At 38.5% G+C, this 15,346-nt stretch overlaps 1 protein-coding gene across 1 annotated transcript; it reads left to right on the forward strand.

Moving 5' to 3' along the window:
• Positions 1-997: 997 nt before the first annotated feature.
• ncstn (nicastrin) lies at positions 998-15,346 on the forward strand. Its single transcript, XM_031748247.2, has 17 exons — positions 998-1,117; positions 3,928-4,029; positions 4,483-4,606; positions 5,710-5,831; positions 6,367-6,512; positions 8,420-8,564; positions 8,734-8,846; positions 9,338-9,490; positions 9,605-9,709; positions 10,061-10,138; positions 11,236-11,405; positions 11,489-11,591; positions 11,960-12,061; positions 12,361-12,448; positions 12,944-13,107; positions 13,254-13,466; positions 15,066-15,346. The coding sequence occupies exons 1-17, from the start codon at positions 1,015-1,017 to the stop codon at positions 15,186-15,188; spliced, it is 2,154 nt and encodes a 717-aa protein (XP_031604107.2). The 5' UTR covers positions 998-1,014; the 3' UTR covers positions 15,189-15,346.

The raw sequence follows: 15,346 nt of genomic DNA on the forward strand, positions 1-15,346 counted from the left end.
GTGTGCGAGTTGGGCTGTCTCTGTGGTGTTTTTAATATGCTATGGTGTCTGCAGAAGGAAGATTAAAGTGAAATGTGAACATTTGATGTGCACCTCAAGGATGAGTCATGAGAAATGAAAATGGAAAAACCTGCACCGTGGACTGGCTCCTTAGTTGGCATTACAAATTAAAAACAAGGGGGTGACATTCATAGTAAAGTTTGTTATATGGTTACCTGTTACACCTGACCTGATTCTTGTTAAATATTGAAAATGTGGTTAGTTCCTTTTATGATGTGCAAAGTTGCCACTTTGACAGAATCTGGCCTCTACCTGTAAAGGGAAGCAGTCATTATTAACCAGAACACATTCTGGGGCAAATGTTAGAAAAAGTTGCGTTTTTAAAAAATAAAAAAAGGGGGGGGGGGGATATATAATCTCTTTCATTGAAAGGGAAAGAAGCTCATCCCACAGGATTTTGAACGCTAATAAAACAAACTAAAAGGCTTTTTGTGATGTCCAAAACACCAATATAGTTAACAAAAATGACATTGTTTAAGTTGGTTAAGTCATATAAAATAAAGATAATACTCTAAATACATACATGCATACAAAAATGAACTGAAACAATATTTTGTACTTAAATAACTGAAATTAATACCAAAATATTATGGAAATTTATAACCTTTAGTCTATACTAGTATTTCAAACTTGTCAACAAGTTAAGGATGAAGCGTCCCACTTTCTATTAAAAAAATAATACACATTTTTTTTAATGTGTGATCTTTCAATATCTAAACTTCTAAAACTTTGCCCGTAACAAATATTATATTATACGACTATGAAAAAGACTCTAACTGAAACTAAATAAAAAATAAAAAGTTTCAAAACAATAAAAACAAACTAACAGAAACATAGCTGAATCAAAATCAACATTTAACGAATATATATAATATATAACTTTAGTCCACCTCGACTGAGTCCGCCCCTTTTTCTGTAAACCGGACCCAAACGGGAAAACCCGGATGTTTCCCCATGTCAACACTTCCTGTTGTGTTTTCAGCTTTTCAAACCAGGAAGATGGATTTGCTGTCGAACAAATGGATCATTAACTTGATATTTTGTTTGTTTTTCACAGGTGAGTTGTATTCCCCTGTTGCTAAACTTGTGTCTTCGTCTAACTGCTGAAGAACGAAGTGTGTTTCGCTTTCGGACTGTTAGCTTCGAGGACTTCTTTGTGTCCGGTGCTAGCTGAATGCTAAGCTAAATTAGCGTTAGCAGGAGGTTTTCTGTCTGCCTTTAAAATCTATGTCCCGGTTTTAAAATGAGTTTTTCAACTGAGTTCGGTGCTGCGACTGTTCTCTATACATTTCAGCCAAGTGGATGTGCAAAAGAAACCCAGTATCTCTTGTGTTAATTAAGCCTTTGTGGTGACTTTGTAGTGACAGATTGGGTCAGCCCTCTTCTTAACTCAGCATCAGCGTGACCGCTCGTGATTTCACCGCTGCGGCCGCTCCCGGAGGGATTAAAGGCTGGACCGCCACGCCAGATTATATACATTATATACATATTTCTTGTAGTTTACGTGACTCTCTAATGAAATTAAACACAAGAGAAGCCACTTTCAAATATTTAGAATATCCTGGTAAATCGGCACATAGGTGGGCACAGCATCACTTGAGATGAAAAAAAAAAAAATCAGTTTTTCATTTCCTTTTTCTGTTGCTGTGGGGAGATCAGTTAAAAAAAAAAAACCCTGAACAGTTGTGTTTTCTTTTCATTCTAAACTTGACCTTTATTTTAGTGTTGAGTGATCATCTTTAGTATTTTGATAAAAATAAATGCCAGACATATTATTATAATAAAGACAACACTAACACTAACATTTAAAATGAATTAAAACAAAATGTTTTTAAACAATAAAAGCTTAAAAACAAGGGAACTTACCCAGTATGGAAAGTAGGAAACGAAACAGAATTGAAATATTTAGAAAATAAGGAACTGTAATAAGTCTTGAACTTACTATAGTTTAAGTGTGGTAAAAGTGTTGTGTAAAAAGAAAAACACCTGAGCATGCTTTAAGAAATAAAAGTCAAAATATATATCTGTGGTGCCCATTACCCTTTTTTAAAACCTTAGCTGGTGTTCGCAAACGTCTGTGGATTTAGTCTCAATAACATGTGTCTTCACGCTTTTATATATCATCTGGGTAATGTGTTTCTATTTTTTGTTAGGCAGCAAATTCTTTGGTATGCATGAACCCTATTTATGTATAATAATTGTAAACAATTCTATGAATTTTTCTGCTTCTTGAAGTGCAAAAACGTACATTTGAAAATGCCGTCCTGGACCATATTAAAAAGATGAAACCATGAGCTCAGGTTAAAGCCCCGGAGTGCGAGGACACTGATCCCTCTCATGTAAAGTTTTTGAACCCAGATACCAAGAATATTTTATGTCTTTATGACTCAAGCATATCAAGATTTAGAAACACGTTAAGTATTTTACAACTTCACTGCAAATTTTAAAGCTGACAACCTTCCCGGTGTCCGAATGGGATCCGCTGGCCTGTTTTAGACTGTTGCTGTTTTAGACTGTTGTTGACTTTCAGCAGTATTAATTCATGAGTGATTAGATGCTGTTATAGTGTAACATTGGAAGGATGACAGTTTGAAACCCTGACGTGCCTTGCACAGTATTGTACCATATATTACTTGAGGAATAAAGCAGCATTGTATTCCTTACATTTCATATAAGAACGTAGTTCTATTATTATCCAAATAAAAGACATTAAATAAGCGGCCTGTGACGCAGGATTTATTTGAAAATTATTTCTACAAAGCATGTTAAAGGAAAAGCTCCTCTAATTTCAATGTGGTTCTTAGACATAAAAACAGGCATCTTAACTCTCAATCAGGAATCTTTGGATGTATAGTAGGGGTAACCCTTGTTTCTCTTTTGTGAACTGAGGGGTGAGCAAAGAAGCAAGTAATAGTGATCGCTGTCTGTACAGCTCAATAGGCCTATACTTGTAACAACCTGCAACCAGATCTTTATTCATATATACTGAGGTGTCAAAACTTGTCAATAAGGGTATTTCCAAAACTGCGGCTTGGTTCTTTCTTTGGTTTTCAGTTCACACCTCGTTTTTGAACCCATGTTTCGGTGTATACTTCTGCTTCTGCTTTTTTCTGTTGTTGTTTTAAGAAAGAGAATGAAATAACAACACAATTTTTTTTATATATATACAAACTTTGTTATCAAAAGATGAACTCCATTATTCTGCTCCAGTTCCCTTGTTTCCCAAACAACCTTTAAACATTACAGTGGGTATTAGCATCTTCATGTGTTCTATGGAAACAGTGGTGCGACATTTATGCCGTGCTGACTAGGCCTCGGAAAGGGCCTCTTTGACAACTTTGTGTTGTCTAATAGTCAAAAACAGCTAGTTGTAAGTGCCGGTTATAAAAATAAGAATTAGTGTTGCTGTCATGCTTGGGGAACCTGCCTACTTATAACATTACTACAGGGACCAGGCTCGTGATGGAAACTATAAGAAATGAGAAAATGGAAAATTGGCCTGTTGTGCCCGGACCTCTGTGTGGATATTTTTAATGCACTCGGAGTTCAGAGTTCATGGTTTCTTCATAGAGAATGAAGCTTGGAGTAGATTGGGATCTAGCATGCTTAAAAGTGTTTAGAAAGTTTGATTGATTTAAATGATTTCTAATAAAACAAATCAGGGGACAATAGTGTGAGTGGAATAGTAAAGATGAAATTTTCCTATTTGCTTGTGTTTCAAAATTAGGAATGTTTGTATTTGCTGAGCACATATAGGATATAGCTATTCGTTTTAGACCTTGTAATCATTACATTAAATTAAATTAAATGGCTGAACCTCTATGTTATGTTATGTGTATGTTCAAATATTTGTTTTTCTTCTTGCAGGTATCAGCTGTAATTCAGTGGAAAACAAGATTTATGTGCATCTTAATTACAGTATCCCGTGTGTGCGACTGCTAAACGCAACACATCAAATAGGCTGTCAGTGTGAGTACATCAGCTTATATTATATTATATTTTGATATTATTGTCCAAGTTGAACCTAGTACATAAAAGTATTTGTTGTAGTTTGGAGTATCTTAGATACACCGTGAGCAATAGTAAAATGCTTAGTGAGCATTAACCTACAAACACAGTTTCCTGTGTTTTTGCTTCAGTTGTTCAAGTTCACAAATGCACATCTGTGCAGCTGTGACAGAAAAGAGTTCTCAAAGATAAAAGCCTGCAGTAAAACAAATATTTCCTGTGGTAACTACTTAAATATCAAAAAACTGAACATCCATAGAAGTGTGTGCTGGTGTCACACTACAAAAGCCTCACCAGCAGCAGTTTTGCCTCTGCTGAATGAAAGTAATGGAGAATGATTGAAAAGCTTTTAAGGACGTTTTATGTCTTGGACAGCAGTAACACAGATATTTCATTCCTTGTTTCGTGTTTCAGCGTCTTTATCAGGTGATGTTGGCGTGCTCCATGTGCTCGAATCAGAAGCAAACCTGGACTGGGTCCTGCAAAATGGTCCCAACCCTCCTTATATGGTTATTCTGGATTCTACGCTCTTTACAAGGTACGCTCAACATGTCTCACCCTGTAGTGAAAGCCCCACGGTAGTTTTTAGTGAACATAATCCTCATTTACTCACACTTTAAATCTGTTACTGATTTGCTCCATATTTGATTTTATTTCAAACAGTCAATCGACATCAAAACAGAATTGCAGTTTGAAACTATACTATTACTACCGTAAATCCCGGACTACAGAGCGCACCTGATTCGCATAACACACAAATTACGTTCCACTTGTAATATGATATTTACACAGAAATATTATGGTTTTAACTTTAATTTTATGGAACAGTGGCATAAACTAAACAACATTACAACGCTTTTTTCCTCTTAACAACCGATAACACAAAATTATATATGCACAAACAACATTACAACATCTTAACAACCGATATATACTACTTATCATTTTGATTGGTCTACTGTTACCAGGCAAAATGTTTTTGGCCGCATGAAAAAAAATATGCATTAGCCGCACGTCAGTATAAGCCGCAGTGTTCACAGTGTGGGAAAAAAGTAGAGGCTTATGACCCGAAAACTACGGTAAATGTAAAAGCTGCAGTTGGTCCACACTTTGTATATTGTCTATGATCCTGCTAGCCAATCAGAATTGATGCAAGACAGCTGCATTTACACCCAACAATAACATGCATGTGGAGTAGTTGTAAATTATTAGGTTAGAATTAGCTCATATTTCTATGTTTTGATTTCGGCCAATGTGGTAATGCTACATGTCATGTTATAAATTATTGCACTTTGAGTATCAAACTGGAGTTGACTTTAAGAAATGAAATTAAGAAATTTTTCTCTTTCAGCCCTATTTTAGATATTTTAATACTTAACAAAAAACAAAATCTTTGGTAATAAAAATAAATCAGTGGAGCAATGTGATTGTGGCTCTGTTAAGGAGGCCAAGCTGCTATAAGTTGTCATTTACTAACATGCATAATATAATAGATGTGTGTCTAATAGCAACTGCTAAACTTCAGGAAAGAAACTTGAACCATTTTTCAAAAGAATTAACGCACCTATGATCTCTGTGTTTTTTTTTTTTTTTTTTACCTGTATCATCTCCTGTACTGTGTGCTGGCTGTCTGCTCATCAGATCTGTCATGATGAAACTTAAGACTGGCTCCAGTAGGGTTGCTGGTGTTGTTGTTGTGGCGCCAAGCTCAAATCCAGCTGAGGGTTTCTCTCCACACACCACCTGCCCCAACGAGAACTCAGGTGGGTGGGGGTTACATGTTAAGGCTTGCTCCACAGTTTTACACAAGCTACAGAAATAAGTTATAGTTTGATGATCCTCAGAGAGCATAGCTCATAAAACCACAAGTTGTAACTGGGTCATATTTCATGTTCTGCGCTTGACCTCTGAAACATTGCAGTGTCTGCAAAATGTCTTGTTTACACTCAACAGAGATTTAATTAGAATGCCTTTTATTATCACTGTACACATGTACAGTGAGATAAAGAGCATCTCCTACTCAGTGCAGACATGTGGGAAAAGAAAGGGGGGTGAAGTGCACAGTTCTGCAGCAATATATCAGGTGAAAAAAGGGGATTCACGTCCTTTACTAAAGTTTAAAAAAAAGGTAATTTCACAGTATGAAAATGCTTTGCTGACACCATATACTGTTAAATAGTCCTGGATTCAAACTTTAAATCATTTTAGGAAAGTTAGCTGCTTGCTAGATGGGGAAAAAATCCAACCTTAACTTAAGGTTAAGGTTAACGTTTTTTCCCCTCTCTCTTCCCCCCATAGGTGTGTATTCAGAGAGCTATGACCCAGCCTTGGCCCACTGTAACGTGACCAAGTGGAACCCTCTGGGAAATGGCTTGTCCTACGAGGAGTATGACTTCCCGATGTTCTCCCTGAAAGACGACAACGACACTCAGGCCATAAAACAGGTTATTTGTTTTCCACTTCATGTTGGAGAGTACAAGATTGTGCAGTCACATGATAAGCTACTCACATACTACGAGTCCAAATCTGAACTTGCCTCACTGGTCGTTGAATTTAGAAATAATGCTCTAAAGCTGTTTCAGCAGCAAACAAGGTCATCTTCATGTAGATCACATTAGTTTAAAACAGAATGGCACAATATTCAAAGAGAAGTTACGTTCCTTCCCTTATAAAATAGACGTGTAAAAGATATCAAATTCAGATTATATTCATAGTATGGAGTCTGAGCTGCTTGGTTTAACCTGAACTACAACTTTTTGTTATGATTTCAGTTTTGACTCTTTGAAATCTGTGGATTAAGGATTTAAAGTTGCTCATAAATAACTACAGTGCTAAGTAAAAGGCAGATGAAATGCCACAGTTTCACCTACTGAAATATTCTGAATGTTGTGTACCAAACAGAGTCATACTATTTGTCAGGTATTTCCATAAAAAAATGGCTCCAAAAGGCAGTAGATGCACAACATACAGTACTGACAGAGGCAGCCTCGCCTCTGTCAGTGCGCCCCAGGGTGGCTGTGGCTACAACGTAGCTTGCCATCACCAGTGAGTGAATGGGTGAATGACTGGATATGTAAAGCGCTTTGGGGTCCTTAGGGACCATAAAAGCGCTATATAAATACAGACCATTTACCATTTACAGCGGTCTGCTTTAATTAGCAAATGTGAAGGCTAGCAGCATTCAGCTGCAGCTTTCTGTGTTTATATACACATTATTCAAAGCAGCTATGCTCCTCATTTTAACCCTTACAACTATCCAAATGCAATTAAGCTTGTTTCTTTTGTGTCACATAGTTGGACATTTTAACGTGGGAATCGGGTTTTGCTTTTAAAGCCAGCCTCAATTGGCCATTAGAAGATTTGCAGTTTTTGACACTTTCATGTTTATGGGTTTAAACTTGTGTGCCACTAGTCCACTCATCGGCGCTGTTGTGACTAGTTAGTGCTAGATGTACTAGTCGCTTAATCCAATTTTTTACATTTATTTGATGCTGAATGCTGGTTCACTGTTGTATCCTAAATATTATGCAGTTGTTTGCCACCAGATTGAGCATGCTTGTTGAGAAATGCCATAAATCTGTTAATCAGGCCTGATCTTTTTGTTAACACTAATAATGGTTAGTTCCTTTAAAGGCAAAAGAGTGAGATTGCGAATACAAACAGTGGAAGGGTGGACTGTCTCTCGCTTAGTGATAGGGTGAGGAGTTCAGTTGTATGGGAGGGGCTCAGAGCAGAGCCGCTGCTCCTCCACATTGAAAGGAGCCAGTTGAGGTGGTCACCTCCTGGGTAAGGTGTTCCAGCCGTGTGTGTCTTACCAGGAGGAGGCCCCAGGGCAGACCCAGGCCACGCTGGAGAGATTGCGTCTCTCAGCTGGCCTGGGAACGCCTCAGTGTGATAGCGAGGTCTAGGCTTCCTGCTCAGTCCTAGAACCTCACTTCAGATAAGTGGAAGGAAACAGCTGGATGACTTATTGTTTTATTATTTTAGATTTTTACCTCTTTTGAAGTGGTTGGTCTGAATTTTCAAACAGCGTACATCATTCATAATGCACGGCACAGTGCGGCACACTTTTGAGTTACAATTTCTTAGTTTTTCAGATGTTGATTTGTCATATTAATTCATTAATGAAGACCGATTAACGGTTTCAGATTCCTTTTGTTTAGGGAGTTTCTGACATCATTGATTAAACATTCCTCAAATTTAACGCGATATTGTCAATATTATTGACTAGTCGGTTAGTCTAATTTTTTTCCCTCATGCAGTCGACTACGAAATTTGTCCCCAGGAACATTCTTAGTTCAAACCTGTGTATACAGGCGTTTTTCATCTGTGCGCTTTTCTTCATTCACAGTGCTACTACGATCATAACCATGTTGTGAATGGCAGTAGTCCTCGGTACCCACTGTGCGCGATGCAGCTCTACTCACACATGTCTGCCGTCACCGACACTGCCACCTGCATGAGGAGAAATGGCATCAACTTCAGCTTAAACCCAGGTATTTTTCAAGTGTAATTATCTAAACATTACTTAACATTTTACAATACGTGGGAAATATTTTCAGAAACATGCTGCAAAAATATTTAAATAAGAGAGTTTTTATTATTATTATTTTATTATATTGCTAATCACTGTTTCTTTGGTCCTTGTTTTTTTTCACCCTGAAGAGACAGTATGTGACCCACTTGGAGACTTTAATGTTTTGGCCTCGACCAGGCCTCTGAACTACACAGATAAGGGCCACAAGACGGGGGAGAGCGTGGTCATCGCAGCAGCGAGGGTGAGTTCAGGCAACAGTGGTTTAAAAACAAAACCACAGTACCACATGTGTTACTTATTAACATGCTGAGAATGATGTGAGTTTGTGAGAATTCAGTATTACCCTCACATAGAGTTTATTTGGGTCGACAGCTGAGGTCAAAATTTTATTCATCTTGCTTTTATTTTGAAAGTCGGTCATTCCTAACCACCTAGACCTGGACTTTCCTGTTTGGCTGAGTGGTGGTTGACTTTTATGCCAGCAATCTCTCAGTGCAGTTCTTGTATCCATGACATAAAATGAAGATGAATAATGGCCAAAATATCAAAGTGACTGCTCACTTTTGAGTAAAGGATGTACTATAAATGGTAGAAGTGGCTGATCTGCAGTGTACAGTGGTAGAGTTTGTGTTTACATTTTGATTAATAAAAATGTTCATGGCTAGTTAAATTGAACAACTTGTGTAGATAAATTCTCTGCTTAATTCCTGTCCTCTCCTGTCCTGTCTGCAGCTGGACAGCCGGTCTTTTTTCTTTGACATTGCTCCAGGCGCAGAGAGTGCAGCCTCGGGGTTTGTCACCTTGCTGGCAGCGGCACACGCTCTGCGCAACGCCACCCAGGACGCCCAACCCAACCGCACCATCCTCTACGCATTCTTCCAGGGGGTCAGTTCTTTGTTTTTTCTTTTTTTCTGTAGTCGGTACAGTGCTCAACTAACATTTTAAAATTGTTTAAGTTTTGACTGTCCTGCCATTCATCCATTTGTCTGTTGACCACAGGAAACCTTTGACTACATCGGCAGCTCGAGGTTGGTGTACGACATGGACAATAAACAGTTTCCTTTGGACCTGGACAATGTTCACTCAGTGGTGGAGATTGGACAGGTGTGTATTATATTACTGGTAGCTTTCCACGTAACTGTCATGTGGCACAAACTCCTGAAGTTTAAGGAAAATATTGTTTGAATTTGGGTATATTTTTTTCATACCTGCATTTGTTTATATTTTCAATACTTTTGGATTTAAGAATAATGAAACTAGAATACCTCTTTACTTCACAATTGAATGGCTTTTAAAAAAACAAATTAAAACTTTTGATTATATATAATGTTTGTTTTTTTACCGTGTGCAGATTTCTTTTGTATTACTTAATAATAATTATTTAATATTAGTTGTGGGTTATGTTTCTGAAGATGTGCAAGTACAATATGATTACTTCGGACTTTCCTGATCTAGGTGGGACTCCATGGAGAATCAAAGCTCTGGGTTCACACTGATCCCGTGTCTCGGAGGAACAGCAGTGTGAATGAAGAGGTTGGTCTCTCTCTGTACCTATATCCCTCTCACCTCCCAAACACTCACGTCTCTGAGCCTTCATTTCTTCCTGTTAAATCAGAGTGCTTCCTCCCCGTTTTTGTCTACTCATACGAGGTCGTCTTATTATTACAGTTTTCTCTAAAATACTGTAGGGTTTTTACTTCACAATATAAAGTGCTCTGAGGTGCTCTAGGTGTGAACTAGTGTTATATACATGAAACTAAATTGAACTGAATAGTTGTGCCAAAAGCTAAACTTTGTTTATGTACATACAGTGTCTATCTTTGTGAACTGCTGTTCACAAACGCTGTCCATCTAATCTGACTGAGCTGGAGCTGTTTTGCAAAGAAGAATGGGCAAGGATTTCAGTCTCTAGATGTGCAAAGCTGGTAGAGACATACCCTAAAAGACTGGCAGCTGTAATTGCAGCAAAAGGTGGTTCTACAAAGTATTGACTCAGGGGGCTGAATAATTACGCACATCCCACTTTTCAGTTATTTATTTGTAAAAAATGTTTGGAATCATGTATGATTTTTGTTCCACTTCTCACATGTACACCACTTTGTATTGGTCTTTCATGTGGAATTCCAATAAAATTGATTCATGTTTTTGTGGCTGTAATGTTGACTGAATCCAAAAATGTGGAAAAGTGGGCAAGAAAGTCTGGGATGGCAAAGCTGGTAATACTTTTGCAAGACACTGTATTAGTACACAAGACAAGGCTCTTTGTGTTAGACTGGTGACCAGGCTAGGTTGTACCCCGCCTTTCCAGTCATACCAGCTGGGAGAGCCTGGGGTCTTCCTGGGGGTCTCCTCACAACCCTAAATAGTATAGGCACTTAGGAAAAAGCATGGATGGATGGGTAAAAGTCCAACATGAGCACTCATTTACATTCCTCTATGCTTTAGTTTTATGTATTTATATACTTGTTATTCTCACCCCATGGCAGCTGGGATGGGCTCCTGTGTCCATGTAACTTGTGCAGAAAAACATCATAACTCTCAGATAAACGGAAAAAAACTGAAACCAGAGCTCACAGTGTGTGTATTACTGCTAACATTTAGTCTTTATTCCCTTCACTGATCTGTTTTAGGTGGAAAAGCTCATCAGAAACTTGAACTCGTCTGCCTTAAATCTCAGCTTGTCATTGCAAGAGCCCAGTTTCTCTCAGCCACTGCCTCCGTCATCCTTCCAGCGTTTCCTGCGAGCTCGGCCAATCCCTGGTGTCGTTATCCAGAATCATAACTCTTCTTTCACCAACAGGTACTTTGCATTTTCTTCAACATAAATAATCATCAATCCAGAGCTAGGAATTTTTTTTAATCTATTTCCTGTTCTGTGCACAGGTACTATGAAAGTATGTATGATAATGCAGAGTACCTGAACATGTCTTACCCACCAAACCTGACGCCAGAGGAGCAGCTGGAATACGTAACAGATGCTGCAAAGGTATAGCTGTTGTTAAAACCGTTTAAAAGTGTGTTAACCTACATTTAAAGTGATTTTTACTTATATTTTTTAAATGCATTAAAAGTATTAAGAGCAACATGACCCTTACTTACTGATCTTTTCTTCTTATTTTTAGCTTGAAAGAGTTTAAATAAAATATTTTTTTTTAAATTTAAGATCAGCTTGTTTGAATTATCTTTTCACATTAACAGTTTTCCAAAATATAGCAAGTCTATTTTTCTTGAAGCTGCAGAAAGTCACATTATCGTCTAAACATTGTTGCTCTGTTGTGTTGATTTACTGTGGAGAGCTTCATACGAAGTCTTTTAAGCTCTGAAAAACATTCTTTGTTTCCTTGCATCATCAAGGCTCTGACTGAAGTGGCGACCATTGTGGCTCGAGCTCTGTACACACAGGCAGGAGGATCGGACCCCATCCAGCTGAAGAACATTAACGCAGATAGTCAGATGGTAAGTTTATTTATTTTAATAAATGCTGTTTTATTTACAAGCTCATTATTCTTATTTAAATTATCTTTAACTGTTGTCTAAGAAATCTTCAAAAATAAGGACGTTTAAAAACTTTAACAACTTCTTCAGTCACTTCCTTCATTCATTTTGAAATTGAAATTTATTTCTTTCAAACTTTGCAGCAAAAGTTCAATAATAATAAATTGTAGATTCTTTGTAAGTGCTTTTTATTTTCTCCTTGATGCTGCTGTTACCTTGTGGGGCTGAACAAAAGTGAATTTGTCTTCCTTTCCTCACAGGTGACCCAAATGCTGTACGGTTTCCTTGTTAAGTCAAATAACTCCTGGTTCCAGCAAATGGTACCTTCAGACTTCGCGATTCATCTGCGTAAGTTGATCCTGTTTTATACTGGACTGTTATGAAAGTTGTAGGAATAAAAAGGCTTGTTATGTGTCTTCAATATGTTTTATGATGATGATGATGATAATGGGAAATTCATCATCATCATCTTTATTTATAAAGCACTTTAAAACAACCACAGCAAAGTGCTCTACATTGGAACTTAAAAATAAAATTACACAAGATATAAATAAAATCCAAGTAAAAGAAGGAAAGTAAATTAATGAAATTAGTTAATAACAAATTTAATTAAAAGGAAAAATGAAGTCTCTTTGAGGCCAAAAGCCAAAGAATAAAAATGGGTTTTAAGCTGTGTTCTAAAACCCATTTTTATGGGTTTTGTTGATACATGTTGCTTCTTAACACCTATTTAGATGCTGTTTACAATATTGTCCTATTGTTGTTTTGAAGTATAAAGCCTTAAATGAAGCTCATCTTTTTATCAAAACTTTATTTCCTCACAAAATACTTTCTTTCTCTCAGGTGACAGACCCACAAACTTCTACGTGGGGGTGACACAGCAGCACAGTGAACCGACTCTGCTGGTCCAATACCTGCTGGCCAACCTGACTGGCACCACCGTCAACATCACCCAGGACAACTGCCAGAACCAGAGAGAGGACGAGGATGACAAAGAGAGCAAACATGTAAGATTTACAACAGTGTGTATTTTCTTTAAAGTCAACTTGGGTGTAAGTTGCCCTCTGGCAATTTAAGTAAGAACTTTAAAACCTTTGGAACATCATTTATCTAATTCCCCCCTTTAACACATTGTTCTCAACCTGTCCCTCAGATATACAGCTACATGTGGGTTCAAGGTGCAGCACCTCCCAACAGTACAGAACGAGTGGCGTTCTGCGTTCGCTCCACAGTTCGTCTCTCCAAAGCGCTGTCCCCGGCCTTCGACCTGGAGGAGTACACCTCCAAAGATTACTCAACGTGGACAGAGTCCAGGTGGAAGAGCATTAAAGGGCGCATATTCCTGGTGGCCAGTCATGAACTGGAGGTAAACTTTCCCTCAAAGACACCACAGAAGTGACTGATGCACACACACAGCAGAGAAGTTGTTCTACAACTGAAAAGTTTGATATCTCATAGAAGCCTGAAAGTATTAATAATGTGGGGCGATCGTGGCTCAAAAAGTTGGGAGTTCGTCTTGTAATCGGAAGGTTGCCGGTTCGAGCCCCGGCTTGGACAGTCTCGGTTGTTGTGTCCTTGGGCAAGACACTTCACCCGTTGCCTACTGGTGGTGGTCAGAGGGCCCGGTGGCCAGTGTTCAGCAGCCTCGCCTCTGTCAGTGCGCCCCAGGGTGGCGGTGGCTACAATGTAGCTTGCCATCACCAGTGTGTGAATGTGTGCGTGAATGGGTGGATGACTGGATGTGTAAAGCACTTTAGGGTCCTTAGGGACTAGTAAAGCGCTATACAAATACAGGCCATTTACCATTTTACCAAAAATGAGATATGTTGGCAGCCATTGTACAAGTATGAAAATCAAGTGGTTGATAAAGGAGATTCATGTTCCCTTTTTACCCCGTGAGCATGCAAGTTTGTGAATGCAATAACGAGGTGACGTAGGAGTTTGAAATTGTTACCAAAGGTGTATCTACTTAAAATCTCAAGTTCTAATCTCAGTGACCTTACTGTCAAGGTCAGAGGTCAAATTTTCTGTAAATCTTGTGAATGCAATAACTAGAGACAAGGCAACGTAGGATTTTGAAATTGATGCCATTGATAGTTGCATCTACTAGGAGGCTGAGGGGTAGGTACTTTTTTTGTAAGCAGTGATCTCATTGTTAGTGGAGGGCAGGGATTGTTTTAAGGCACGCGAGTGCTTGTGGGAAAGTCTCATGTTGAAAAAATGGCTTCCAAACAGCAACAAGAGACCAAATTTGCATGGTAATTGTAACAGTGTTCATGATTGGTTGTTGTTTTCTCTCTGATCTAGATTTTCTCACAGTAGTGTTTGTGATTTTAGCGGCCGATCCGGCCTAAACCAACAACTCCGGTTTCCAGAACTACAGCAACAAAAGAGCCTAACAACAAAAACAAAACTGGTTAAATCCTGGCAGTGATTGATTGCATGCGTTGAACAAATTTCAGGTCTCTGCATGTTCATCAACACATTGTACTAAAACAAATTGAAACTCTTTTATCTCAGCGTTTGATACAGTCCAATTTTGTTAATGTGGTAACTGCATCTCATTGCTTAAACTGGCGCCTTTGGGTTCACCCTGTTTGTATCACTGCAGCTTTAAAGTCACATGAGTTATTTTTAATATAACAGCTCATCACATGAGTGCAAAGCCACAGGCAGCTGGAACTCGACTTCCCTCATTCTTCAGACAGTTTTAGCCCTGTGATAGCTGGAATAATCGCTTCCATAGTGAAGCATTTAGAGGCTTTTTTGTTGATAGCTACATTTAGAACTACTTGATGTTTAAATGTGACTATAAATAAAGGTGATGATATCTTGCTGCTGCTGTGTACACCCTGGGGATAACAGAAGTTGATACAGCAACTTTGTGGTATGTTTAGAAGTTAAAACTGCGTGTGAAAACCTGAAAATCTTGTTCTATCTGTAACGATTGCCCTTTCTCCTCCAGATGTTGACGCTCGGAGTCGGTGTCGCTGTGCTGATAGCATCCTTAATGTTGACGTACATCATCAGCTCAAAGGCCGACATACTCTTCAGCTCAGGGAGGGAGCCCACCGCCGCCACCTACTGATTCACTCAGAAGTGTCTCAGACCCACGACCACTACTTCTACTACTATTGCTACTACTACTACTTTTATCCCAACCAGACATGGACAGTTTTCTTTAAAACACACCACGAGTAGGTACACAGACAGGTTAGTCTCAGCTGCATCGAGGTGGGGGAAGGG

This window comes from Oreochromis aureus, linkage group 18, assembly GCF_013358895.1.
Source record: "Oreochromis aureus strain Israel breed Guangdong linkage group 18, ZZ_aureus, whole genome shotgun sequence".
Taxonomy (NCBI): domain Eukaryota; kingdom Metazoa; phylum Chordata; class Actinopteri; order Cichliformes; family Cichlidae; genus Oreochromis; species Oreochromis aureus.

Bases quoted from the DNA above. Each gene is read 5' to 3' on its own strand.
- ncstn (XM_031748247.2), top strand. From the start codon at position 1,015: ATGTCAACACTTCCTGTTGTGTTTTCAGCTTTTCAAACCAGGAAGATG. The intron at 8,565-8,733 runs GTATTTTTCAAG...TTCACCCTGAAG, and splicing joins CAACTTCAGCTTAAACCCAG to AGACAGTATGTGACCCACTT. The intron at 12,449-12,943 runs GTAAGTTGATCC...TCTTTCTCTCAG, and splicing joins AGACTTCGCGATTCATCTGC to GTGACAGACCCACAAACTTC.